Here is a 25,453-nt window from a genome sequence, read left to right as displayed (position 1 = left end):
GGCACCCCTCTGACTATATTCCAGAATCCAGCGTTACTGCCTTCTCACATTTCCTCTTTAGCGTAACCAACACAGGCCTATAAGGGGTGATGGTAATTTATTGAACAGAAGCTGCTTGTAATTTCTTTAGCTGAGGAACACCACAGACACCCTACCAATAGAACAGTGACTCAGATCTTACTTGCTCCTGCTTATGAAATATTCCTGGCCACTGGTCATCTGATCCTACTTGAACACTCCTGGACAGTCGTGTTTTCAAAGATCTTCCTTTATATCGTTAAAGAGTATACCTCTAAATTTTAACCCATTGGTGTTAGGAAATCTAGTCATACTTCCCTGTGATTGCCCTTTTAAGTATTTAACAATAGCTATCATGTGTTTCCCAAGTATTTTCTTCTCTAGATTAAATATCTTCAGTTACTTTAACCATTCTTTTACACGTCATGATTTTTGATCCTTCATGATAATTGTCACATCGTTTAGCTACTTTATTTCAGCTCTGTGTATATAGGAGTGTTTAGAACCCAAGAACAGTACTTTTTGTCTTGTTATAGCTTATCCTGTTGGTGCCCTCTTGTGTGCAAACTTAAAGTGCTGACTCTTCAGCAAGAACAGACAGACACCAGCCGTGACGCACAGGCAGCCATGGTCTCGGGATGCCTACAAGTACAGGCTGGGGTTTGGGCGGGGGGTGCTTAGATGGCTGCAGGAAGTGGAGAAAAATAGGCAGCCAGCTCCAAATGGAGGGAGTGAAGATTACTTTTAAGTGCCTACCAGGAACAAAACCCTCTTGCACTGTAGACTGACTGACCAAATATCTGGGAACAGCTTTCTGTTTCTCCAGAAGAGGGAATTTATCATATGTCAGGAAATCTTTAAAAGGAGAAAAATCAAGTAGTTCAATCCCCTCCATATACAGAAGAAGAAACAGACAATTAGCAGCAGAGAAACGACAACCCATGTCCCTGCAAAGGAGACAGGTGTTGCACTGCCCTATTGTGCTTCAGCCCAGGTTGTGCCGGTTTTTAGTTTTCTGAGCTGAGGGAAGTGCCCGCCATTGCAGAGAAGCTTTGCTCATTCTACATAGCAGCCCCTTGACACTGCACCATGAAGTCCCACTGGGTGCCTTGGACCCACACTGTTGAGACTATAGGTTGATGCCGGCAGCCCTGCTTCTGCTGCTGAGTCTCAGCCTCCAAAGGAAAATCAGGATGATGCATTCAGCCCTTGTCTTTTGCTCCCCAGGCTACCCCCACTTCCAACCCTCCCTCCCAGTATACTCACCTTATATTACCCGTTGATTCCTGTCCTTTTCTACGTTTGTGCTGTGTTCATACTATTCTTTCCTCTAGGAGTTCCCCTTTTCACCATACCCAACTAAGTCCTTCATCCTTCAAGACCCCAGCTCAAATTCCACTGTCACCAAGGAGCCTTCCCAGATTGCCCCAGTAAGAATTCTCCCTCCCATGTGTCCCAAGGGGGCAGGAGGGAAAAAGGATAAGTATTTATCAAGCACTTGATAGGTGTTTGTTGTTTAATCCTATGAGGTAGGTATTGTCCCATTTTACTTAAACTAAGCTTCTGAGAAGGTAAGCAGCCCGAACAAGGTCACGTAACTACTAAGTAGTGATGCTTGAATTTGAACCCAGACAGCCTGACTTCAGAGCAATCTGTTTTACCTCAGTTTCCCAACTTACCACATTCACATATAGTAGTGTAAATTCACTCCTCTAGCATGGTATTTTGCATATAGGAACATTTTACTTAAATGTGACAATTCTCTTGCTTCCTTACTCTTCACTATCATGACAGGATTCTCCCTGCCTTAATTATGTAGGAACCAGGTAGATAGCCGAAGCTAGAGACTGAAAGGGGTAGGTAATGGCTGTCAGCCTCCCGACAAATCCACTTCAGGGGATATTGTAGGAATTTCTGCAGCCTTAGGACATTGCACTATATTCATAGAATGTTAGAACTAGAGGAGGATTAAGAAATCATCCAGTCTATTATAAATTTTCAAATACCTTAAGTTGGGCCCCTTTGTTAAATGGCTCTTTTTCTAGAAGTACAAACAAAACAACAGCTAAGGTAGAAAAAACTGTAGTGATAGGCACCCCCTCCAGAGGGCCAAGTTTGAAAAACAGGTAGTCCAAGCCCCTCATTTTACAGATGAGGAATCTTAGGGTCAAATCTAATGATGACCAAAGCTGCACAGCCTGTTAAGGCCCTAAACCATTTTCTGAGGTTGTGTAATTGCAGTGTTTTCTGTGGAATAGTTATCTAACAGCATTTCTAAAGGACCAACTGTGGGTAAAGCACTGGACCAATATAGCTGTGGGAGTGACAAAGGTGAACACAGCGGTCCACTCATTCAGGAGCTCACGATTATTGAGGCCAGCGAAGGGCCTAGAGACACTAGTAAAATCGCACACACACGCAGTTTCCAAACTCGGAGTCCTGAGACTGAGAAGGACATTAGGACCGTGGCCAGTTCTGGGGCTTGGGGGCGGTAACGGTGCACCCAGTTTGAGAGAGGCCCTGGACCGGAGAGGGAAGGTGCGGGAAGCAGAGGGGACCCAGGAAGAAACCATGGCTGGCGGGCCCCACACCAAGACCCAGCGCAATGCACATGGAAAGGGGGTTGCCCATGCACAGGGTGACCGAGCTGAGCCGCTACCAACGGGTGTTAGTGACTCAGCCGACCCCCACCCCCTGCTGCAGAGAAAAGGCTCTCGGCCGCGTTGCGGCCAGCCGCGAGGAGGGGGCGGGGCTTGCGGCGGAAGTCCCTCGGCCGGCTCAGGTCACGTGGAGAGGGCTCGGCGCTCCGCGGTCACCAGCACAAAGGGCAGCGCGCGCTCACAAGGCATGTGACTGTTGCAGGCCCGGGGAGTCACGGGCCCTATTTCCGGTATGGAGTTAGGAAGGATGCGGGCTGGTTCCCACTAAGTCTGCATATGGGGACCGACCAGGCTCACTTTCCGGGGACCCAGGCTTTGGGCGGAAGCCAGAGCAAGCCTGTCCTCCCAAGGTGGCCCCGATTCAGGGCTGTGGGTGGGGAGGGCAGGTGGCTACTCAGGCATTCCTTAGCCACAGTCTTCTCTTCCCTGATTGACTAAAGCGACCCCTGTGACAGGAAGCTGTCCAGGTAGCATCCCTCCTGCCTGAGACTCACCTTTAGGACAGATTGGAAGCAGGGGATGGGCACAAGAGGACAGTCAGGAGCCTCCTTAATTGTGGGGAGGGGCAGTGGGGTGACTCCCCTCTCCTTTTGGCTTGACAGGAAGCATGGCACTCTGGCGGGCATACCAGCGGGCCCTGGCTGCTCACCCATGGAAAGTACAGGTCCTGACAGCCGGTGAGTGTCCCTCTGGGACCAGAGTGGGACCAGAACAGGTTGATTTGGGAGACAGAGGCTGGTCCCACTGCACTTCCCTCATTCCTTGCTTCTGTTCAGCTGCTTTTAAGGGCTGGCGTCTCTAATTCCAAGCTGTCCCCAGTCTTTTGGAGAATGGGTCAGCAAGGCGTCTCTAATTCCAAGCTGTCCCCAGTCTTTTGGAGGATGGGTCAGCAAGGCCTTTCTGAATGGAGGGGTATGCAGTTTGCCTAGCTGTGAAGTAGGATCTGTAAAGCCCTCAGAAAGCCGAGGATGGACATTGCCCCAACTTAGAAAAGTAAGAAGTAATAACAAACTCTTTTCTAACATTTTACAGTGTGCAAAGCATTTTCACACACATTATCTCTCAGGGTCCCCAGAAAGGTCTGTCAGCTAGGACTACTTGAGTCCACATTAGATCGCACACCTAATAGTTGCTGAAATCAGGACTGTTACCCCCAGCTTATTTTCCTTAGTATTTTTTTTATCGTGAGTGTATCTTAATATACAAAAGAATGATTAAGACATGTATATACAGTATTAAATAGTATTAAAACTAAGCACTCCTTTATCAGTACCCAGTTTTGAGAGCCTTTGAGCATCTCTTCCTAATTCACACACCTGAAGAGGTAACCACATTCCTGAGTTTGTCATTCTTGCTTCTTAGTTTTATCATCTATGTATGTATCCCAAACAATATTCTAACCAAGGTTTTTTGACTCATAATCCAGTGATTGCGTAGCAAACTAGCAAAAGTAACCCAGTTACCTGCATTTGTTAACATCTTCAGTTTAGCAGGTTGGCTAACCGAAGCGCGTATGGCACAGGGATAAGTAGGTTTTATTGGGGGGAAGGATTAGAAGATCCCGTGACCATTGGGGCAGTGCAAGGGTGGTCAGATTCAGGTGTAGTCTTGCCTGTGTTTAGAGGAAGGGAGCAGGACTCTAGTGAGGACCATGGGCTTCTAGGGAGGGGTAGGAGTGTTGCAAAGGTAGAGGGGCTACTGACAGCCAGGGCAGAACAGGGATCTGTTACTGGTATAGCCCTGCATCAGTGCAAGAAACTTCATTGGGTGACTGGCCAGGGGATGGACCCTTTTGGCCCTCCTTGGGTCTCTCTCCAGCCTCCTGTGCCCAGCCACCCCATGCCCTGTCCTCAGAGTGTCCGTCAGCCTGCATGACTCACCTGGCTGCGTGTGGTGACTCATACTGGATTGTGTAGCAGTGATGGGAACTGACATGCTGGGCCCTTTGCCCAGCCTCAGATTCCCTCAGGGCTGGTGACTGCCAGCAGGAAGGGCCCTTGTGGCCATCAAATATAGGGAGGCAGGGATAGTTCCTGGGTTTCCCTGTTGCAGATGAGGGCAGGAGCTAGAGCTCCAGGAGGGCCCAAGTGCAGATCCGTGGTTGGACTAGGGTTCCAACATGTCTGAGCTAGAGCCCTTTGATCCCACACCCTCAGTCTTCCTTGAGGGTGTGCCAACATTCCAGCTCAGCCCTGAAGCAACCTGCAGCCCCCTAGGTAGCCCCTTTCTCAGGCTTTTCCAGACCCTTCGGATTTTTCCATCCCTGCTGCTCCGCGTATTTGGATCAAAGTACAAATAAAAGGGAGAGGTGGATTTAGCTTACTGAGCCATATTTGGACTCTAGCACAGGAGTCTCTGAGGTCCCATGGGACAGCTCATCACATTGGGAAACTTGGTGTTCGAAGACCAAGATTGGAATCTCAGAGCCATAGCACTCAGCAGCTGCATATGCAGGCTAAGTCAGTAAACTTCTCTGGGCCCCAGTTGCCTCGTTTTGAACTCAGGTTTAGTTCAACAGGCACGTTGTCAGGATTACAGCTCTGAAAAGGCTTTGGAAATCAAAAATTGTTCTATAAACGTAATGGCTCAAGAGGTTGGCCCTTTCTATGAGTCTTGGCAGCCCAGGCACAACAAGCTATTCTTTTTATAGAAGTGCTTGGGTTTCATTTGTTCTACTTGACACAAGGCTGAACATGGGTAAATAAATAGCTTTGGTTCCCCCAAAAACAGAGTCTGAAGCTTTTGTGCTGATACTTTGTTAGCGAGTGATCCCATGGAAGGGAAGGAGGGAGAGCCAATACAAGGATGCATTATCAAATTGGCCACTGCTAAGAGCAACTGGTTGTTCAATGTCTTGGACTGTCCCAGAAGCTCTTTGAAATGCATCTTAGGGGTATCTGTCAGTACGGAGAAAAGGAGAACCCTTTATCTACTAGTTCCCACCCCACGTCAGTCAAAGGTCCTCTCCATGGGATAGTAACTTCCAGGTGGCATGTGGATAGGCTCTGGTGGGACTGCTGTAGTGTCCCCAGGTAAGGCATCAACAGTGAAGCCCCAGGTGTGGCATAGGCCTGAGGCAAGAATCTTTCCAGGTGAACTGCAGTAGTGGCTACAGTAGGAGATAAGTGAAGTCAAGAAGATCTGAAATGTCTGATTCACCCGTTTTGGCCAAGCCAGAGTCAGGAACAGGTAGCCTAGGGGAGGGGCCACTGCATGTTCTGAAGAGAGTGAGTCAGCCTCATCTTCCTTTTTGGTGGGCCCTTCCAGTCTTCTGTAGGCCCAGGGCCCAGCCCCACCTATCCTAGCCCACTCAGTCCTGCAGTGGGGGCAGATGAGCTCCTTCAGACACTGGTCTCCCTGGAGTCTGAATGCAAGATATGAGCGCTCTGTAAGCATTAGAGGCCATCTTGTCCAGCACCTGATATCACAGAAGGAAACTGAGGCACGAGGGGATGATGTGCACTGACGTCTTGCGTGGTCAGTGGTGGAGCTGACAGTAAACCTAGGGCACCCCCACTGCACTGCCCTGTGCTTGAGACTGTTGGGACCTCAGTGCTGAGCCTGGCCCCAGTTTGTCTGCACTTAAATATGCGACAAGCTGTGGGACTGTCCATCTGATCTTATTTTCAAGCAGTAGAGAGGGTCAGGCCAGGAATGGAGAGCAGGTCTCACACCCAAGAGATGGTGTGAATTCCAGAGGATACCCTTTCTCCTCTCACTGCCGGGCATAGCTCTCCTTCTGCGCTGTGTGCCAGCCCAAGCCCCCATCCCAGGCAGCCCTTTAATCAGGGAGGAATGAGTCGGCAGCACTGCTGGCCCCATGCCAGGAGCTGTACCTGCGCACCCAAGCCTACTGTATTCAAGGACACGCTTCCTGCTCCTCATCTCAAGAAGCCACTTCCTGCCCCTCTGCCTTCTCATCTTCCATTAAGGCTTTGTTTTCTTACATCTAAGACTCCACACATAAAAGCCAGGAGAGGAACAAAATAAGGGAAATGGGGAATTTACCCCCACCCATGCCTGGGAAGACAATGTGGGAGCTGGGGCTTTTCTACTAGTGGGCAGGGGATAGTCCCAAATAGATCTGTGCTCAGAAGCAGGCCCTACGTCCCCCTACTCCACTGTATCTGGTGGTGAGTGACGGCATGAGAACTGGCACCTAGCCAGGGGCATGATGTCACACCACGCCAGCGTCTACCCGCTGGGCTCTGTGCCCAGCCTGGCACTGGGGCATCACTGCCTGGCAACCCCTTACCCTGCCCCATCATGGTCCTGTGTCCTGTATCTCTCTGGGGTCTCCAACCCCAGCCCCCAGAAGCGAGCCAAACCCCCAGGTTTAGAGCATTGGACTATCCAGACTAACCAAATATGTCCAGGCAGAGTCCAGAGGCTGGGTGGTTGGGTCTGTTTGGGCCCCCAGTTGGAGAAGGTGGGCTCAAGAATCTGAGTGTCTGAGCCCTTGGGCCAGAAATGCAGGGGACCTGATCTTCTGCGAGCCGAAGAGGAACCTTTGGGCACTGCTCAATCTGAAAAGAACAGAACCAGCAGGGGTGACAGAGCTACACACCCCTCCTCACCCCTTCCTGCTACCCCATCACTTCAGAGTCACTCAAGCTTAGGGGCATGGTTTGAGGGGCCTGGAATCCAACTTACTCTCCAAGACTGAGGCTTCCAAGACTGTGGGGCTATAAGTCAGGGGCTTGAGTTTTCATCTCAGCTCTTCCTTTATCTTGCTCTGTGACTGCTGACAAACAAGCAATGAAATGTGAAAACACACACCTCTCTTTGTGAATCTTTCCCAGTCAAATGGAGAAGCGGGAATATTGCTGCCTGCCCTCCCTCCAAGGTGACAAAGAACAGAGATGGATGTGTTCTGGGAAGTAAAAGACAGAGGAAGTGCCCTAGTCCAGGAAGTGCCTTTCCTCTGGGGCCCTTTGGGCCTTGTTTGGGCAGGAACCCCCTGCAAAGGAGCAGCCACAGGAGCCTCCTGGCCAACTGGCTTCTGAGCCTGTCTAACCTGTGCCTGGAGCAGCCTGGCTTTCTTCCTCCTCCTGGAGACGAGGCCCGGGATCAGGTCCCAACCCCACTCCTTACCAAGTCACCTCATCCTCTGTTTCCTTATCATTAAACCTTCCAGACCTTTTGTGAGGATCGAGTGCGTGAAAGCCCTTTGCAAACTATAAACATCTTGCCTCATTCAGAAAGTGACTGCCTTTTCTGTTCCATCATCCCCATCCTCCTCAGGGCGATCCCTTCCTTTATGCATGGTTACAGCAGCTCTCTTACCTGCCCTAGTACCCTGGTGACCCCAGGTTGCGAGGGAGGGGATAGGGAATTACATGCTAACAACAGGGATAGGGTAGGGGACAAGCCAAGCTCCACTTGGTCCTCACACCTTGAGTGTGACATACTACCCCTTGGGCTTGACTTAGAGTTTTCCATGCCCTTTCCCAGAGCAGTCCTGTTCATTGAGGCAGTAAATTTGAATTTTTCCTTCATTTTGTGAGCACCTGCCAGGGGCTGGGTTCAGTGTGGTGGGGGATAAGAGCACGACAACGTCTGGGATCCTACCCTTACCTTCTAGGAGGTCAGTCTAGCAGTGTTATGGGAAGAACCTCTACTACTTCAGGAGATTCAGGGCTGCCTTGTTGGGTGTGCCAGGGTGGTCCAGAGTTGCTCCATGGCTGAGAGTGCCAGCAGCTGAGGCCAGCAGCCCAGGTCACCTGTGGGTGCCCCAGCCCAGCCTCAGCCTTAGCTCCCAGCCTTAGTCAGCTGCCTCTGACTAGGTGGCTCTGGGCAGGGTTGTACAGAGGATGTGGGGGAAGAGCAGAGCAGTGAGTGTACAGCCAGCATGGACGTCAGAGGCAGCCCCAGCCAAGGAATGGGGATGAGAGATGTGTTTGCCCAGTGCTAATTGAGGGCACAGGGACATGGTGGCTGCAAGGCTGGAGGGGGCCTCTCATTACTTAGTGAGATAGATAGGTGAGCTGGAGGTCATATGGTCATTCTCCAAGTGGCCTTATAAGGGTGTGTTTTCTAGAAGCCATCACGCCACCACAACTGATGAGGGGCTCTGTAAATAGTGATTTCTGCCCTGGTTTCTGGGTGTGGGTTTCTGATTACCACTGCTTGGAGCTGGGGGGAAGCAGGTACAAAGGCCTAGGGACAATGGCTCTAATACCCATTGCCAGCTGAGTCTAAGGTTGTGACGGGGAAGTCTGGGTTTAGCTGATTATCTTAAGAGGTGGCCAGGATTCTTCCTTGGGGGAGACTCTTAGTTCTCAGCCAGTCATTGTCCTGCCTGGGACTGTTTGAGCACTTACGTTTTTGAAAAAGAGTTAACCTTGCTGTTCTCTACAAATAGAGTCCCCAAAACCAAAGCAAAGGACGTTGTCAGGGTCTTACATTGGGCTGGGGAAAAAACCCAGGGTCCCTTTCCATCTTCCACGTGATCTGTTCATAGTGTGGGGTCCTGGAAAGGAATCAAGCCACTGGTTCTTGCCCTGGTTGTGTGAGGTTCCGGACCTTTGTTTCCATACCTATAAATAAGGGGTTTGGATGAAATTATCTAGAAAGCCCTTTCCAATTCTGGAAGTCTGTGGTTCTCAGGCCCCCCTGGGTCCTTGGACTCTTCTTCTATCTACAGTTTCTGACTCCAACTCCTTTTACTGATCAGTACAAAGCTCTTGGGCCTTGGTCTGCTCATCCCTGTTTCTAGCAGGACACACATGAGGTGTCACCACCCTTTGGGAGAAGAAAGCCTTCAGGTAGCAGGAAGGGTCTGGTCATTTGCCCCCAGAATTAAGCCCTTGGGCTCAGAGTGCAGATCACAAGTGCCTCATTCAGCCTGCAGACTGGCTTCCTTTGTGAAATGGAAGTCCAGTGAGGACCATTAGGAAACATTTCTGTCCTCAGGAGATATCCTGACAACACCTGTATACCCTGCACAGGGTCCCTGATGGGCCTGGGTGATGTAATCTCACAGCAGCTGGTGGAGAGTCGGGGTCTGCAGGGATACCAGGCCGGCCGGACCCTGACCATGGTATCTCTGGGCTGTGGCTTTGTGGTAAGTTGTGGGCTGCCAGTGGATTAGACAGTGGTCTGCATTCCATATCATCCATTGGTTTCCCTTGGCCTCTTTCTCACACCTATGCCACCTGCCTTCCTCTTTTTTCCTGGGTCTGTGCTCCCCTGGGACTTGCTTTCTAATGCCTGGGAGAGGAGATTTGTGATTTAAAAGCCAGGTTCTCTCCTTACTGTATCTTCACCTCCCCACCTGTCTGGGGCTTACTTTCAGGGCCCTGTCATAGGAGGCTGGTACAGGGTTTTGGATCGGCTCATCCCTGGCACCACCAAGGTAGATGCACTAAAGAAGATGTTATTGGATCAGGTGAGCAGAAGGAAAAGGGAACTGGGAAGCGTGAGCTGTGTTGGGGAAAGGATGGATTTAGAGATTTTTCTTCCCTAGGGGGGCTTTGCCCCATGTTTTCTGGGCTGTTTCCTCCCACTGGTAGGGACACTCAACGGACTCTCAGCCCAGGACAATTGGGCCAAACTACAGCGGGTGAGCTGGGCAGTCTGCTGGTTGGCAGCTTGGCAGTGTCAGGGGCACGAGGCGGGCTTCACAGAGATAAGGAAGGTGGGAGTGCAAGTTTTGGGGGAGAGAAGCCGAGGGGAGCATGGAGCAGGGCGCATTCTCTGAACTGGCTGGCATCTTTGTGTGATATTCACAGTGGGAGGTGGGAGCTGCTTGGAAGTGAAAGTGTTCATTTGTTCCTTCTCTGTCTTCTCAGGATTACCCTGATGCCCTCGTCACCAACTACTATGTAAGAGCTGATGCCTCAACTGCCTGCGTCCTGCTTCCCTAGGTGCAGAAGTGCCAGGGATTGGGGGTCCTCCCGATATAGAAATCCCCTAGTCAGGAATACTCTTGAATTCCCAGGGTGGGCACCACTCAGGGGAGCACTCACCCAATTGTCCATCTTTTCTTGTGTACAGAAGTTGGGGTGAGGCCAGGCAAGGCAGTGAGTCTCAGGGTCAGGTAATGGAGGCAGCCACCCAACCTTTACCTTCTCACTCTTACAGCTTTGGCCTGCTGTGCAGTTAGCCAACTTCTACTTGGTCCCTCTTCATTACAGGTAGGACAGAGCCCTACCCCACTGGGGACAAATGATTCTCATTTCAACCTGAGCTACTTTACGCTCCCAATCAGAACACTGTGCCCTGATCAGAGCTCCTCAGACTCCCAAGCACTGTATTCAGGACCTCTTCCCTCTGACAGAAACTGGCCCAGAGTGTCTCACCTGCTGACCTTCTTTCATCTTCCTAGGGAGGATGCTGCTTCCATGGCCCCTACCTCCATGCCACCTGAGTTCTCCACCTTTGATGCCATATCTTCAGGGACAGTGCCTATGGTGCTGCAGCCTAGGTTAGACAGAAAGGTAGACCCAAAAGCCAAGTAGGAACTTGGTCAGGTTAGTCCACTGCAAAGTATCATTTTGTCCTAATAAGAAAGGTAGTTGCTGGACCACAATAAAAAATAGAGTGGAACTAAAGATGAGTAGTTAAAATGATCGGAGGTGAGGGGGCTTTGGGAAAAGGAAAAAATATGAAACTATTCAAATAGGACATGGTCAAAATTTACATGAATAGCCTAACTAAACAAAATGGAGGTTTATGAACCAAATCCTAAACATTAGGATCCCTGGCAACACTCTTTGAAACTAGAACAAGGTAAATTTAAAGTAAAGTGAAGGAGGTGCCACTCCATGTGGCAGGAAGTACGTTTTTGGAGTATGAAATCTCAGTTGGTATCAGACAGACAGATAAATGTATTTAGAAGGGACCTGGACAGAGAGGTGAATAACAGAGCTGTACAGAGCTGGTGGTTCTCTGGTCTGAGCCACACAGTCCCTCCATGAGGGGCTGAAGGAAAGAGACCTAAACTCCGGAAATTCTCAGAGATAATCCCTTCTTTCTATTGCACTTGCCATTTCCTTTCCCATCTCTATTCTCTGCTTCCTCCTTATTCTTCCTCTTCTCCATTCCTGTTCCTTAGGTTGGCCGTTGTCCAGTGTGTTGCTGTTATCTGGAACTCCTACCTGTCCTGGAAGGCACATCAGCTCTAAGTGTGCCTCACTCCATTGTTTCTGCCTTGCAGTGACTCAGCTTGACCCTGGAATGGGTCAGACCACTTCCTCGACGCTTTTGTGAGGTTGTGTTGCTGGTCAGAACTTAATGGGGTTAGCAGTCTGAGAGGGCCCATTTCACTTTAAAATGTAAACTGACTCCTTTTGAAATCACAAAAACCATTATAATGGCCTTATACCCACCACATAGTAGGCACTCCCTAAGTATTTAACTGGAAACCCTTGTGGCACAATGGTGAAGAGCTATAGCAACCAAAAGGTCAGCAGCTCGAATCTACCAAGGGCTCCTTGGAAACCCTGTGGGGCAGTTCTACTCATGGAGTCACTATGAGTCAGAATTGACTTGACAGCAACGGGTTTTTTTTTTTTTTTAAGTATTTAACTGTCTTGATCATGGCACCTTTATTTCACCCCCATATCCTAGCAAATGCCCCTCCTCCGCACTCTACATACACAGCCCTAGTGTAGCTCCAGCCCTTTGGGACCCCTCCAACCCTGTGAATACATTATTAGGTATGTAGTCTGGGACCTGCAGTCAACAAGTAAGGCTAATCAGAAAACTATTGGGGAGTCAAAATTACTAGAGCTGGAAAGCCCAGAGACTACCAAGTCCAATCTTCTTTTGCAAATGAGAACACCAAGTCTCATATAAGTGAGATGACTTGCCACATCATTAGCTAGTGACAGAGTAGAAATTTGAACACAAGTTTCCTTACTTTCTACTCAGTGATCTTAACTTGAAAGTCTAATGTATGTAATACTGCTATTTTGATTCCCAAGAGCAAAATTAAACTTGGCTAAGTTACCACTTTGGGCAAACTCAGAAACAAATGGACTGTGTGTGTGGGGGGGGGGGGTATAAAAGCACCCTGAGGCCAGAGGCCCTCTTACATGGTGCCTCCATCAGGCAGCCCTAGAATTTAGATTCTGGGACTAGTAGATCAAGGATCCTACAGACTTTAGCTGCAACAGATCCGGTGCCTTATTCTCCTCTGGCTGGGTCCCAGAGTGGTAGCTGAGTGTCAGCGGTGCGCCCCTCATTGCCTCAGTTTGTGAAACTGATAGCTGGGCTCCCAATGCATAAGGCCCTTTCTAGATGGGGAGAACAGGTCAGCACCATGGACAGCCCCTAGGTCCCACCTCCCTTTCGCGTGCTAGAGAAGACGCGTCTCCCGGCTAGTCTGGTCTGGGGTCGGGCTGACTGTTCTAAGCAGAGCGAAGGAATCCTGTTTGTACCAGAGTAATTCTTTACGCCCCGACCGCCTTCTCGCTCTCCCGAGTGCGGTGCCGCATTCCTGCGCTGCTTCCAGCGCTCACCCAAAGACTGGAAGTGTGTGTCCAAAGGCACGCCCGTCGGGGGGCTCACGGGACTCAAGCTGCCGCCGTCATTGCTTCTACAATCAGTGGATGTTCTTCGCTGACGTCAGTAGGAGCAGTCCTGGCGCTATATAAGGCTGGCGGCGGTCCCGGGACAGACCCCGCTCTCCCCAAGGCGCCCACAGCCCGGCCCTGGGGACAGAGACCGGAGCTCCGTCTTACTTCGTGCAGACGCTCTGCGACAACCTGTGAGTGGCTCGGAGCCTCCGCTGAGATCCCCTCAGCACCAGGACTGCGCTCAGCTCGCTCGCCGCGACCGCCAAGTGGGAGGAAGGGTGGGACAGGGCAGGAGGGAAGGCTGTGAGCGCCGGGCGGCAGCCCGAGGGGCCGGCGGGGGAGGGGTCCACCTTGGTGCGGAAGGGGAGTGGCGCCCCCTGCAGCTGCCCAACGAGCGCCTCACCCTGCGCTGCCCCTGTGTGTCCAGGGCCAGCGGCACCATGAGGCAGTCGGGGCACGGGGCGCTGCTGGCGGCGCTGCTGCTCCTGGCACAACTGCAGCCGGGGAGCAGCCGCTGGAGCCCGGAGGCGGCGGCAACCGGGGTCCAGGGCCCGAGCCTGCGATGGAGCCCCAGGATACCGAGCCAGAGTGGTGGGGCTCGTGCGCTCCTCCTGCTGCTGGCAGAGCGTTTCCCGCGCCGCGCGGGGCCCGGCCTATGGGAATCCCTGGCCGCGGTAGAACGGCCGCGACGGGACGACCCCCCGCTGTCCATTGACCTCACCTTTCACCTGCTGCGGACCCTGCTGGAGCTGGCGCGAACTCAGAGTCAGCGGGAGCGCGCCGAGCAGAACCGCATCGTTTTCGACTCGGTGGGCAAGTGATTGTTCCGACCCGGGGCCACGAGAACCTTGACCCCCCCATCCCTCAACCCTAGAGCTGGGACGTGTGCGGCCGGAACTGACCCAGTCCTTTGGGGACTGAGTGGCCCAGGGATATCCTGAGCACTCTCTGCGTTACTATTTTTTAATAAAAGTACCGAAGAGCCTTCGGCTTCTGTCATGGGGGCGCGAGGAACCACAGCAGGGTGGGGACCGGGAGAAAAAGTGGGGCCTCCCAGACCGGCGGGAGGGAACTAAGTGCTGCAGGAGGGCTTTCAGCCAGGTTCCTGGAGTTGCCATTGCCACCGATCCTTCCGGGAACTCAGAAGCCCCAGCACCACCACACCACCTCGACCCTCTTCCCAGGCTCTGTGCTTGCAAGCCTGCACCTGACATCAAAGAGCTGCCCAGTAGGGGTTCATTCCACCTTTGCCCCCAAATGGTCCCACTTTCTGGGAAAGGCGGGATGGTGGTGGGGGTCGCCTTCGAAGCGGATGCTGAGGGAGTGGGGGTGAAAGGAGATGCGGGTCTGGGACGCAAAAGTCCTTTATTGAGCCCCCTTCCCCTGGCGGAGCGCCGAGCTGGGTGGCCCGCTGGTCTCTGCGCAGATCTCTGGTACCCGAGTGCCAGGCCCAGGGAGCGCGGGCTCCCGAATAGGGGTCGGATCAGTGGAGGCCTGTGCCTGGGAAAAGCAGCTTGGTGGCAGGATGCTCCAAAGGAACGAGGGAACCCCGAAAAGCAGTTCACTCCCTTCCCCTCCCAACCTGGGTTTCTCCCCGACTTTGGTCTCCCAAAGCCCCAAAGGAATGGCGGGCGGGAAAGAAAGTGTACATGCATGCGCGCTGGGTGCACCTCTCTCCGGTTCGAGGGACCGGATGGCACCTAACATGAACGGTTGCTCCAAGAGACTCCTGGCGCCGCAGGGAGCGCCATCATGGGAGGAGCGGACAGGAGCGTGCCTGCCAGTTCCCGCCCCCATGCGGGTCGGGCCACACTCACTGTCCGGCCGCTCTTCCTCTGGCCCCGCGCTGCCTTCTTCCGCGTCCAACACCACCTCCTCATCTTCTTCCTCCCCCGAAGCGCCTAGGCAAGGAAGCCCCAGTGAGGTGGAGTCCCTGCTTTTCTGGCCGTAGTGCCCCACCTGACCTCCACCCTGAGGGTCTGGACTTCCAGCCCTCGAGCCCGCCGCCCCCTACCTCCCTCTCTCCCTCACCTGGTTGGAAGTCGATGGTCCTCAGCATTTCGGCCACGTGCTCCAAGCTCACGGTGAATTGCTCCATGCTCTCATAGCCCGGCTCCGGCCGTCCTGCCAGCTCTACCTTCGACATTGTCCCAACCCTGCAGCGGCCGCAGGGGCTCAGCTAGAAACACCCGAGCACCCTGAATCTCTCCCTGCCAGTGGGAGCCCCCGGGCCTTCCTTTCCCCTCCCGCTCCACCGACTCACTTATTGATCAGCTCCTTGGCCTGCTGCAGGGAAGAAAAGGAGGGTAAGAGTAAGCACTGCGCTCAGCCCTGGCAAAGCCGGCTCTCACATTCCCTTCCGCGGGGTAGGAGGGGTATATATCCCAATTTCAACCTCAGAAGCGGTGACATGCCCAAGGTCGTGGAGTAAGTAGGGGTGAGAGAAGGCTAGAGCCCAAGTCTCTAGGTGCCAAGGCCCCCACTCCAGCCACTAAGCGGCCCTGCTGCCGTCCCTCCCAGGGCCCACCTGGAGGTAGAGCGCCATCTGCGGCTCCTCCATGGACTGGATGGCGGACTCCACGAGCTTAGAGGAAGCCTCCAGGTGGTCTCCATACTGGCGGATGAGGCCGCGGACACGCTGCAGCTTCGCCTCCTGCTCGCGGGCCAGCGCCTGCAGCAACTCCCCCTTGCGTTCCTCCAGCACCGCACACAGGGTCTCAAACCTCTGGTTTAGCAACTGCTTCTGCCTTCGGCTGTTGTCCTGGAACATGGGGAGCAAGGATGAGGGGAGGTATGGCTGAGACCCCACAGCTGGGAGAGTCCCCCCCACACTTGTCCATTGCCCAGCCCCCCACTTAATTGAAGGCACAGAGAGCCAAGAAGGAAAATGACTTGTACATGGTCACACCACAATTTAGTGGCAGAGCCAAAACTCCAGCCATGGGCTGCTGATTCCGAGATCTTTTCAAAAATAACTTCACTAAGTGCTCTCACAAAGAATCAACTAGGTAGCTATTACAGAATTATCATCATCACTGTTTCATACAGTAAGACCCAACAAAACCAAAGCACAGAGAAGTTAAGTAACTACCAAAATCACAGTGCTAGTAAGTGGAAGAGTTGGGATTCAAACCTTGCAGCTTAGCTAAGTACATCCCACTACTTGTGTGGTTCATCTCTGGGAGCCCAGAAACTCACCAACCAGCAGAGGTCAGAGAAGGGCAGAGAGGGGCAGTTCTCTTGGGAGCCCAGGGTCTCCAGGTCAGCCAGTGGCCACTCCCTCCTCCCTCCAGGCCCAGGCTCACCTCAATGGTCTGGCACACCTCCTCCATCTGCGTGATTACTGCTTGCACACGGTCATTGCCTGCCACCAGCATGGCGATGCCATCGCTGAGCTCACTCTGCCACACACAGGCCAGCACTTAGGGCTGCAGGGCCTAGCCTAGGCTGCACCCCTCCAGCCCCAGCCAGGGTTGCCCAGGACAAGACTCCCGCCCTCCACTGCCCTATCAGGGCATCTTCAGGGCAGCTATTACAGAGATTTAGGGGGTGTGGAAACATCCAAGAAGTATGGAAGCACATCCTATGAATTCTAGAAGGAGGTGGAGAGAGGATGCCTTCCATTACTAAATGAGACAGGACTAGACATTCTCCAAATATCCACTACAAGCCAGGTACTACTAGGTACTTTATCTGTAGGTTTCTGCCTTTCATCAGTTCTAGAAATTTCTTAGCCATAATCTGTTTAGACACTATTGCCTCTTCTCCGTGCCCTTAATTCTCTCATTCTGGGACTCCGATTAAATATATGTTAGACCTTCTCATTCTTAACCTTCTCATCTCTCAGTGCTGCATTCTGGGTAATTTTTTCAGTCCTCTGTTCCTGTCCACTAATTCTCTCTTTAGAGAAGTCTGTCATTTTATTCATCCTTTGAGTGCTTTATTTTAACAATTATATTTGCATTTCTAAAAGTTCTTTTTGGTTCTTTGTCAAATCTGCACAATCATTTTTGAGAGTCTATTATTGCTTTTTTTTAAATTCCATCTTTTTAAAAGCATTTTATACATAGTGGTTTTCTATTCTTTAATAATTCCAATATCTGAATTCCTCGGGGGTCTAAATCTGTTGTTTTCTTTCTTCCGATTTTACTCATGGAGTACATTTCTTTGTGTATGTTCAATTGTGAGCTAATATTTTGTTGATCTTACTCTATGGAAAACCCAAGTGCCTAACTCAGGATGCTTTCCTCCAGAGATAATTTGTACAGTATTCGCTTTTGTCAAAAGCCAGGTGGTGCAACCAACCACTTTAGCTGTGGGATTCCACTTTAGTCTTGTGAGTCTCCGATCTAGGTCTCCCGCCTTTTAAGGGTTTTGAGGGAGAGTGCCAGCATTTGCCCTCTGGGATGCTGCCTTTCCTGTGCTTACCGCTCAGGGTTCTGTTTCCTGCTCACTACTGCCTCCTTTCCACCCTCACTCAAGTTTGGAGATTTCCTTTATGCTTACCAATATGATTAAAAAATTATGTCTTATACAGAATCTAGTTTTGTCTCTGAAAAGTGCTTTCATCCATTATCTAATTTTATCCCCATGACAACTCTCAGAAATATATACTTTTATCCTCATTTTCCTAAATGAGGAAAACAAGGGTCAGAGAAGTCAAGTGAGTTAAGGATAGAGCTGGGACGTTAGCCCTGATTTACCTGACTTCAAGTAGAATAAGAGTCTGAAGTTTGAGACCCTGTGCTATGCCCCCACCCTCTAGATACCTGCTCCCTCCCTGCCTGATACCTTCTGGCGTTTATAAATGGTGGGCAGTGGGGCCACCTCACAGTCCTTGTGGGCACCAAAGACCTTGCAGAGTGAGCAGGTGGGCACTTCACAGCTCAGGCAGTAGATATTGATCTTCTCATCTTCATGCTCCTCACACATGAGGTGCTGCTCAGCTTTGGAGTGCAGTGGCCTAGAGAAGGACAGGGTGGGGAGGGGGGCAGGTGGGTCATGGGCCAGACCATGGAGAGGTGGGACCCAAAATTGTGCTCTGTGGCTGGGCAGATGGGGGCCTTCCAGAATGCTTTTAGTTCGGGGAATAGATAGAGGAGGCCTGGATCCAAGAACAACCTGTATTGCAGGAGGAAATCGTGGAGGGTGAAATGCCATCCTCTCCCAGGAGGTGAAAGTTACCCGGGGCAAGTCTTTCTCCCTCTCTGGGTCCAGTCTTCTCTCTAAACTGAGGACTGACTGTTTTGATTCCTCCCTTCTGGCCCTGATGATTTCCCTGGTTGTGTCCCAGGCCCTGGCCTTCAGAGAGGCAAGAGCCCCCCGCAGCTCACCTGGATGACTCCTGCTTGTAAATGTCGATAATGTTCTCAACTAGAAGGTTTCGCTGCAGGCCATAGACACCGTGTCGGTCAAGGACAACCTCATGCCTGCAAGATGGGCAGCGAAAACGGCCTCCTGAAGACACAGTGGTGGAGCCCCGGGATTGCCATAGAGGGTTTGAGGCCTGTGGCATGAGAGAACAGGCACAACAAGGCATGAGGGACCTCAGAGAAAGCAGGGGGAACGCCATGGGGGTTCAGGAGTAGGAGGATGGTGGAGGGGGAGGCATCAGCTCTTTCATATGGCTGGGCCTTCCTCTGAAAGCAGCTCAGGGTGAGTGATCATATCTTGTTTCTCATCTCTGTTTCATTATTCAGCCTACCTCCTTGAGTGTCCCTACATCCAGAGCCTAGCTTTGGCTAAGGCCTAGTCAGGAGGGGATCTCCCCAGAGGGACCCAGCTTGGAGATGTGGGGAGGTGGTTCTGGTGAGTCTAGTTTACATTCTCCCAGCATCATCTTTACACATTCCAAAGAGGAAAGGGTTCCTCTCAGCTTATTTAAAAAGTTTTGAGAAGACACTGATTGGCCCAGCTTGGGCCAAATGCTCACACTTTGGGCCAATCACTGAGGCCCAGAGAGCAATGTAATATGATGGACCCTGCTTGGATCATGTGCCCACTATTCAAAAGCAGGTTTCATGTAAGAAGGTGGCAACTCCCATTTGATCTCATATCATGAAGAAGAGAAGAGTGTGTCTCCAAAAGAAGGGGGTAAGTTTGGGCATAGCCTCTGAAGGGATTGGTTGTAAACCAGGTAGCCACCCAAGGTGTGCCCTGTTATAGGCACCTTACCTTGTGATTAAAGGGTAAGGGAAGCTTTTCAGGATTAGGGACATCTATGATAATACTTGAAGGATAAATAAGAATTAGCCAGGTGAAAGGATGGCAAAAGAGGCAAGAGTGTTTCAGGCCAAAGGAACGGTATTTGCAAAGGCCTAAAGGTAGGCTGTGACTCTTCGGGTTCAGAGGACTGAACAATGCCTAACATGTTGAAGTGGAGCTTGGGAGTAGTACAGTAGGGAGGGGCAGGTGAGACCCAGCATGTGGAAGACATGGCAAGCCTCTCTAAGGAGTCCAGACTTTGTTCTAAAGGTAATGGAAAGCCATTTATGAGTTTTAAGAAGAATGATGTGATCAGGTATATGTTACAGAAAAGCCACTTTGGTTATATGTGGAGAATGGATTGAGGGTAAGTGAAGGCTAGGGAGGAGGAGGCCACTGCAGCCATCAATGTAAGAGGAGCTGGTCATCTGAGCTAAGGCAACGGAAATGAGCATTAGGCTAGCAGTCAAGAGAGGAAGATTTTAGTCAATGTTCCCGTATCTGTGAAAGAGGATCTACATTGCAGGTTTGTTGCGAGAAGAGCAAATGGAAGAATGCTTGGGACATCCCCTTGTAAACTATAAAACAAACAAACAAACAAACAAAACTATAAAGCATTATACAAATGTGAGGTCCCTAACATTCCCTGCCTATAACCCTGAGGGGGGTTGTTGTTGTTAGGTGCCATCGAGTTGGTTCCGACTCATAGCCATCCCGTGCACAACAGAATGAAACACTGCCTGGTCCTGTGCCATCCTCACAATCATTGCTATGTTTGAGCCCATTGTTGCAGCCACTGTGTCAATTCATCTCCTTGAGGGTCTTTCTATTTTTTTTTTTTTTTCACTGACCCTGTACTTTACCAAGCACGATGTCCTTCTCCAGGGACTGGTCCCTCCTGATAACATGTCCAAAATATGTGAGATGAAGTCTCACCATCCTTGCTTCTAAGGAGCATTCTGGCTGTAGTTCTTCCAAGACAGATTTGTTCACTCTTCTTGCAGTTTGTGGTATATTGCATATTCTTGGCCAACACCATAATTCAAATACATCATTCTTTAGTCTTCCTTATTCACTGTCCTGCTTTTTCACATGCATATGAGGCAATTGAAAATATCATGGCTTGGGTCAAAGGTGACATCTTTGCTTTTTAACACTTTAAGAGGCCTTTTGCAGCAGATTTTTCTAATGCAATACATCGTTTGGTTTCTTGACTGCTGCTTCCATGGGTGTTGATTGTGGATCCAAATAAAAAGAAATCTTTGACAACATCAATCTTTTCTCTCTTTAGCATGATGTTGCTTATTGGCCCAGTTGTGAGGATTTTTGTTTTCTTTACGTTGAGGTGTAATCTGTACTGAAGGCTGTGGTCTTTGATCATCATCAGTAAGTGCTTCAAGTCCTCTTTGTTTTCAGCAAGCAAGGCTGTGTCATCTGCATAACGCAGGTTGTTAATGAGCCTTCCTCCAATCCTGAGGCCACTTTCTTTTTCATATAGTCCAGCTTCTCGGATTATTTACTCAGCATATAAATTGAATCGGTATGGTGAAAGGATACAACCATCAAGCACATCTTTCCTGTTTTTGAACCACGCAGTATCCCCTTGTTCTGTTCCGTTAACTGCCTCTTGGTCTATGTACAGGTTTCACATGAGCACATTTAAATGTTCTGGAATTCCCATTCTTTGCTATGTTATCCATAATTTGTTATGATCCACACAGTCAAATGCCTTTGCATAGTCAATAAAACACAGATAAACATCTTTTTGGTATTCTCTGTTTTCAGCCAAGATCCATCTGACATCAGCAATGATACCCCTTGTTCCATGTCGTCTTCTGAATCGCCTTGAATTCCTGGCAGTTCCCTGTCGATGCACTGCTGCAACCATTTTAAAATTATTTTCAGCATAATTTTACTTGCATATGATATTGTTCAATAATTTCCACATTATGTTGGATTGCCTTTCTTTGGGATGGGCGCGAATATGGATCTCCTCTAGTAGGTTGGCCAGGTAGCTATCTTCCAAATTTCTTGGCATAGATTTGCACCCCTTTGTTAAAACATTTCAAACTTTGTTAAAACATTTCAACTGGAATTCCACCAGTTCCTGGAGTCTTATTTTTCACTAATGCGTTCAATGCAGCTTGGACTTCTTCCTTCAGTACCATCAGTTCTTGATCATATACTACTTCCTGAAATGGTTGAATGATGACCAATTCTTTTTGGCACAGTGACTGTGTATTCCTTACATCTTTTTTTTTTTTTATTATTGTGCTTTAGGGGAAAGTTTACAGCTCAAATTAATTTCTCATACAAAAATTTATACACATATTCTTATGTGACCCTAGTTGCTCTCCCTGTAATGTGACAGCACATTTCTCCTTTCTACCCTGGATTTCCCATGTCCATTGAACCAGCTCCTACCCCTTTCTGTCTTCACATCTTTCCTCCAGACAGGAGCTGCCCTTTTAGTCTCATGTTTCTACTTAAACTAAGAAGCACACTCTTCACAAATATCATTTTATGTCTTATAGTCCAGTCTATTCTTCGAAGAGTTGGCTTTGGGAATGGCTTTAGTTCTGGGATAACAGAGAGTCTGGGGGCCACGTATTCTGAGGTTCCTCCAGTTTCAGTCAGACCATTAAACCTGGTCTTTTTACGTGAATTTGAGTTCTGCACCCCACTTTTCTCCTGCACCTTCAGGGACTCTCTGTTGCATCCGTCAGGGTGGTCATTTGTGGTAGCCGTACACCATCTAGTTCTCCTGGTCTCAGGCTGATGGCGTCTCTGGTTTATGTGGCCCCTTTCTTCTCTTGAGCTAATATTTTCCTTGTGTCTCTGGTGTTCTTCATTCTCCTTTGCTGCAGGTGGGTTGGGACGAATTGATGCATCTTAGATGGCTACGCACTAGCTTTTGAGACCCCAGGTGCCACGCACCAAAGTGGGATGCAGAACATTTTCTTAATAAACTTTGTTATGCCAATTGACCTAGATGACCCCTGAAACCATGGTCCCCAGACCCCTGCCCCTGCTACATTGTCCCTCCAAGGGTTTGGTTGTGTTCAGGAAACTTCTTAGCTTTTGGTTTAGCCCAGTGGTGCTGACTTCCCCTGTATTGTGTGTTGTCCTTCCCATGACTTAAGATAATTCTTGTCTACTCTCTAATTAATGAATTCCCCTTTCCCTCCCTCCCCGTCCTCATAGCTATCAAAGAAGGTTTTCTTCTGTGTCTAAACCTTTCACTGAGTTCTCATAATAGTGGTGTCATACAATATTTGTCCTTTTGCAACTAATTTCACTCAGCATAATGCCTTCCAGATTCATCCATGTTATGAGATGTTTCACAGATTCATCATTGTTCTTTACCGTTGCGTAGTATCCACTATGTGACTATACCATAATTTGTTTATTCATTTGTCCATTGATGGGCACCTAGGCTATTACCATCTTTTTGCTACTGTGAACAGTGCTGCAATGAACATGGGTGTGCATATATCTATTCGTGTGATTGCTCTTATTTCTCTAGGACATATTCCAAGGAGTGGGATTGCTGGATTGTATGACACTTTTGTTTCTAGCATTTTAAGGAAGCATCAAATCGATTTCCAAAGTGGTTGTACCATTTTATATTCCAATCAGCAGTGTATAAGTGTTCCAGTCTCTCCAACATTTATTATTCTGTGTTTTTTGGACTAACGCTAGCCTTGTTGGAGTGAGATGGTATCTCATTTTAGTTTTGATTTGCATTTCTCTAATGGCTAATGACTGTGAGCATTTCCTCATGTATTTGTTAGGCGCCTGAATGTCTTCCTTGGTGAAGTGTCTGTTCATGTCCTTTGCCCATTTTTTAATTGGGTTATTTGTCTTTTTGCTGTTGAGTTTTTGCAGTATCATGTAGATTTTAGAGATCAGCTGATGATCGGAAAAGTCATAGCTAAAAACTTTTTCCCCGTCTATAGGTAATCTACTTACTGTTTTGGTGAAGTCTTTTTTGGATGAGCATAGATGTTATCCAACTAGTTATCTAGTTTCTCTTCTGGTGTTTGTGTATTGTTAGTAATGTTTTGTATACTGTTTATGACATGTATTAGGGCTCCTAGCATCGTCCCTATTTTTTCTTCCATGATCTTTATCTTTTTAGATTTTATATTTAGGTCTTTGATCCATTTTGAATTAGTTTTTGTGCATGGTGTGGGGTATGGGTCTTGTTTCATTTTTTTGCAGGTGGATATCCAGTTATGCCAGCACCATTTGTTAAAGGGACTGTCTTTTCCCCATTTAACTGACTTTGGGCCTTTGTCAAATATCAGCTGTTCATAGGTGGATGAATTTATGTCTGCATTCTCAATTCTGTTCCATTGGTCTATGTATCTGTTGTTGTACCAGTACCAGGCTGTTTTGACTACTGTAGGTTCTAAAATCAGGTAGAATGAGGCCTCCCACTTTGTTCTTCTTCAGTAATGCTTTGCTTATTTGGGGCCTCTTCCCTTTCCATATGAAGTTGGTGATTTGTTTCTCCATCTCATTAAAAGATGTTGTTGGAATTTGGATCAGGATTGCATTGTATCTGTGGAACACTTTGGGTAGAATAGACATTTTCACAATGTTGAGTCTTCCTATCCACGAACAAGGTGTGTTTTTCCACTTATGTAGGTCTCTTTTGGTTTTTTGCAGTAGTGTCTTGTAGGTTTTTTTTTTTTTTTTTGTATAGGTCTTTTACATCTCTGGTTAGATTTATTCCTAAATATTTTATCTTCTTGGGGGCTGTTGTAAATGGTATTGATTTGGTGATTTCCTCTTCAAAGTTCTCTTTGTTGGTGTAGAGGAATCCAACTGATTTTTGTATGTTTATCTCGTATCCTGATAGTCTGCTGAACTCTTCTATTAGTTTTCAGTAGTTTTCTTGAGGATTCTTTAGGGTTTTCTGTGTATAAGATCATGTCATCTGCAAATAGAGATACTTTTACTTCTTCCTTGCCAGTCTGGATCCCCTTTATTTCTTTATCTAGCCTAATTGCTCTGGCTAGGACCTCCACCACAATGTTCAATAAGAGTGGCGATAAAGGGCATCCTTGTCTGGTTCCCATCTCAAGGGGAATGCTTTCAGACTCTCCATTTAGGATGATGTTGGCTGTTGGCTTTCTATAAATGCCCTTTACTTATTAAATTGAGGAATTTCCGTTCTATTCCTATGTTGCTGAGAATTTTTATCATGAATGGGTTTTGGACTTTGTCAAATGCCTTTTCTGCATCAATCGATAAGATCATGTGGTTCTTGTCTCTTGTTTTATTCATGTGATGGACTACATTAATTGTTTTTCTAATGTTGAACCATCCTTGCATACCCGATATGAATCCCACTTGGTCATGGTAAATTATTTTTTTGATATATTGTTGAATTCTATTGGCTAGAATTTTGTTGAGGATTTTTGCATCTATTTTCATAAGGGATATGGGTGTGTAATTTTCTTTCATTTCTTTTTTTATGGTGTCTTTACCTGGTTTTGGTATCAGGGCTATGCTGGCTTCATAGAACGAGTTTAAGAGTATTCCATTCTTATAGCTTTGAAATACCTTTAGTAGTAGTGGTGTTTACTCTCCCCTGAAAGTTTGGTAGAATTCTCCAGGGAGGACTTCAGAACTAGGACTTTTTTTTTGTTGGGAGTTTTTTTAATTACCTTTTCAGTATCTTCTTTTGTTACAGGTTTATTTAATTGTTTCACCTCTGTTTGTGTTAGTTTAGGTAGGTAGTGTGTTTCTAGAAATTTGTCCATTTCCTCTAGGTTTTCAAATTTGTTGGACTACAATTTTTCATAGTATTCTGTTATGATTCTTTTAATTTCAGTTGGGTCTGCTGTGGTTTTGCCCATCTCATTTCTTATTTGGGTTATTTGCTTCCTCTCCTATTTTTCTTTTGTTGGTTTGGCCAGTGGCTTATCGATTTTGTTGATCTTTTCAAAGAACCAGACTTTGGTCTTGTTAACTCTTTCATTTGTTTTTCTATTCTTGATTTCATTTAATTCTGCTGCAATTCTTATTATTTGCTTT

General features: G+C 48.7%; 3 protein-coding genes across 4 annotated transcripts in view; 2 read left to right on the top strand and 1 right to left on the bottom strand.

Moving 5' to 3' along the window:
- Positions 1-58: 58 nt before the first annotated feature.
- Positions 59-12,633, top strand: MPV17 (mitochondrial inner membrane protein MPV17). Of its 2 annotated transcripts, none has more exons than XM_049903233.1 (8): positions 59-2,863; positions 3,281-3,355; positions 9,629-9,744; positions 9,976-10,068; positions 10,147-10,242; positions 10,472-10,504; positions 10,764-10,816; positions 11,737-12,633. In XM_049903233.1, the coding sequence occupies exons 1-8, from the start codon at positions 2,590-2,592 to the stop codon at positions 11,804-11,806; spliced, it is 810 nt and encodes a 269-aa protein (XP_049759190.1). In that variant the 5' UTR covers positions 59-2,589; the 3' UTR covers positions 11,807-12,633. The 2 variants fall into 2 exon arrangements, with proteins under 2 accessions (XP_049759190.1, XP_049759189.1); XM_049903232.1 differs by lacking the exon at positions 11,737-12,633 and adding an exon at positions 11,008-11,729.
- A 123-nt stretch (positions 12,634-12,756) lies between these two features.
- UCN (urocortin) lies at positions 12,757-14,178 on the top strand. The gene is made up of 2 exons (XM_049903234.1): positions 12,757-13,392; positions 13,629-14,178. Exon 2 carries the CDS (start codon positions 13,642-13,644, stop codon positions 14,020-14,022), a length of 381 nt encoding a protein of 126 aa, XP_049759191.1. The 5' UTR covers positions 12,757-13,392; positions 13,629-13,641; the 3' UTR covers positions 14,023-14,178.
- Positions 14,179-14,566: 388 nt separating this feature from the next.
- Positions 14,567-25,453, bottom strand: part of TRIM54 (tripartite motif containing 54) — a 31,976-nt gene continuing 21,089 nt past the window's right edge. Inside the window, exons 2-9 of the mRNA XM_049904010.1 lie at positions 18,535-18,707; positions 17,993-18,164; positions 16,507-16,602; positions 15,729-15,962; positions 15,465-15,487; positions 15,233-15,357; positions 14,979-15,102; positions 14,567-14,714 (exon numbers count right to left, since the gene is read on the bottom strand). Of these exons, the coding sequence (XP_049759967.1) occupies positions 14,567-14,714; positions 14,979-15,102; positions 15,233-15,357; positions 15,465-15,487; positions 15,729-15,962; positions 16,507-16,602; positions 17,993-18,164; positions 18,535-18,707 (1,095 nt within the window). The remainder of the gene's footprint in view (positions 14,715-14,978; positions 15,103-15,232; positions 15,358-15,464; positions 15,488-15,728; positions 15,963-16,506; positions 16,603-17,992; positions 18,165-18,534; positions 18,708-25,453) is intronic.

The sequence above is a fragment of the Elephas maximus genome, chromosome 12 (assembly GCF_024166365.1).
Source record: "Elephas maximus indicus isolate mEleMax1 chromosome 12, mEleMax1 primary haplotype, whole genome shotgun sequence".
In the NCBI taxonomy this organism is placed as follows: Eukaryota; Metazoa; Chordata; class Mammalia; order Proboscidea; family Elephantidae; genus Elephas; species Elephas maximus.
Note: the sequence above shows the minus strand (reverse complement) of the source record. Positions and strands in the feature narration are given on the sequence as shown.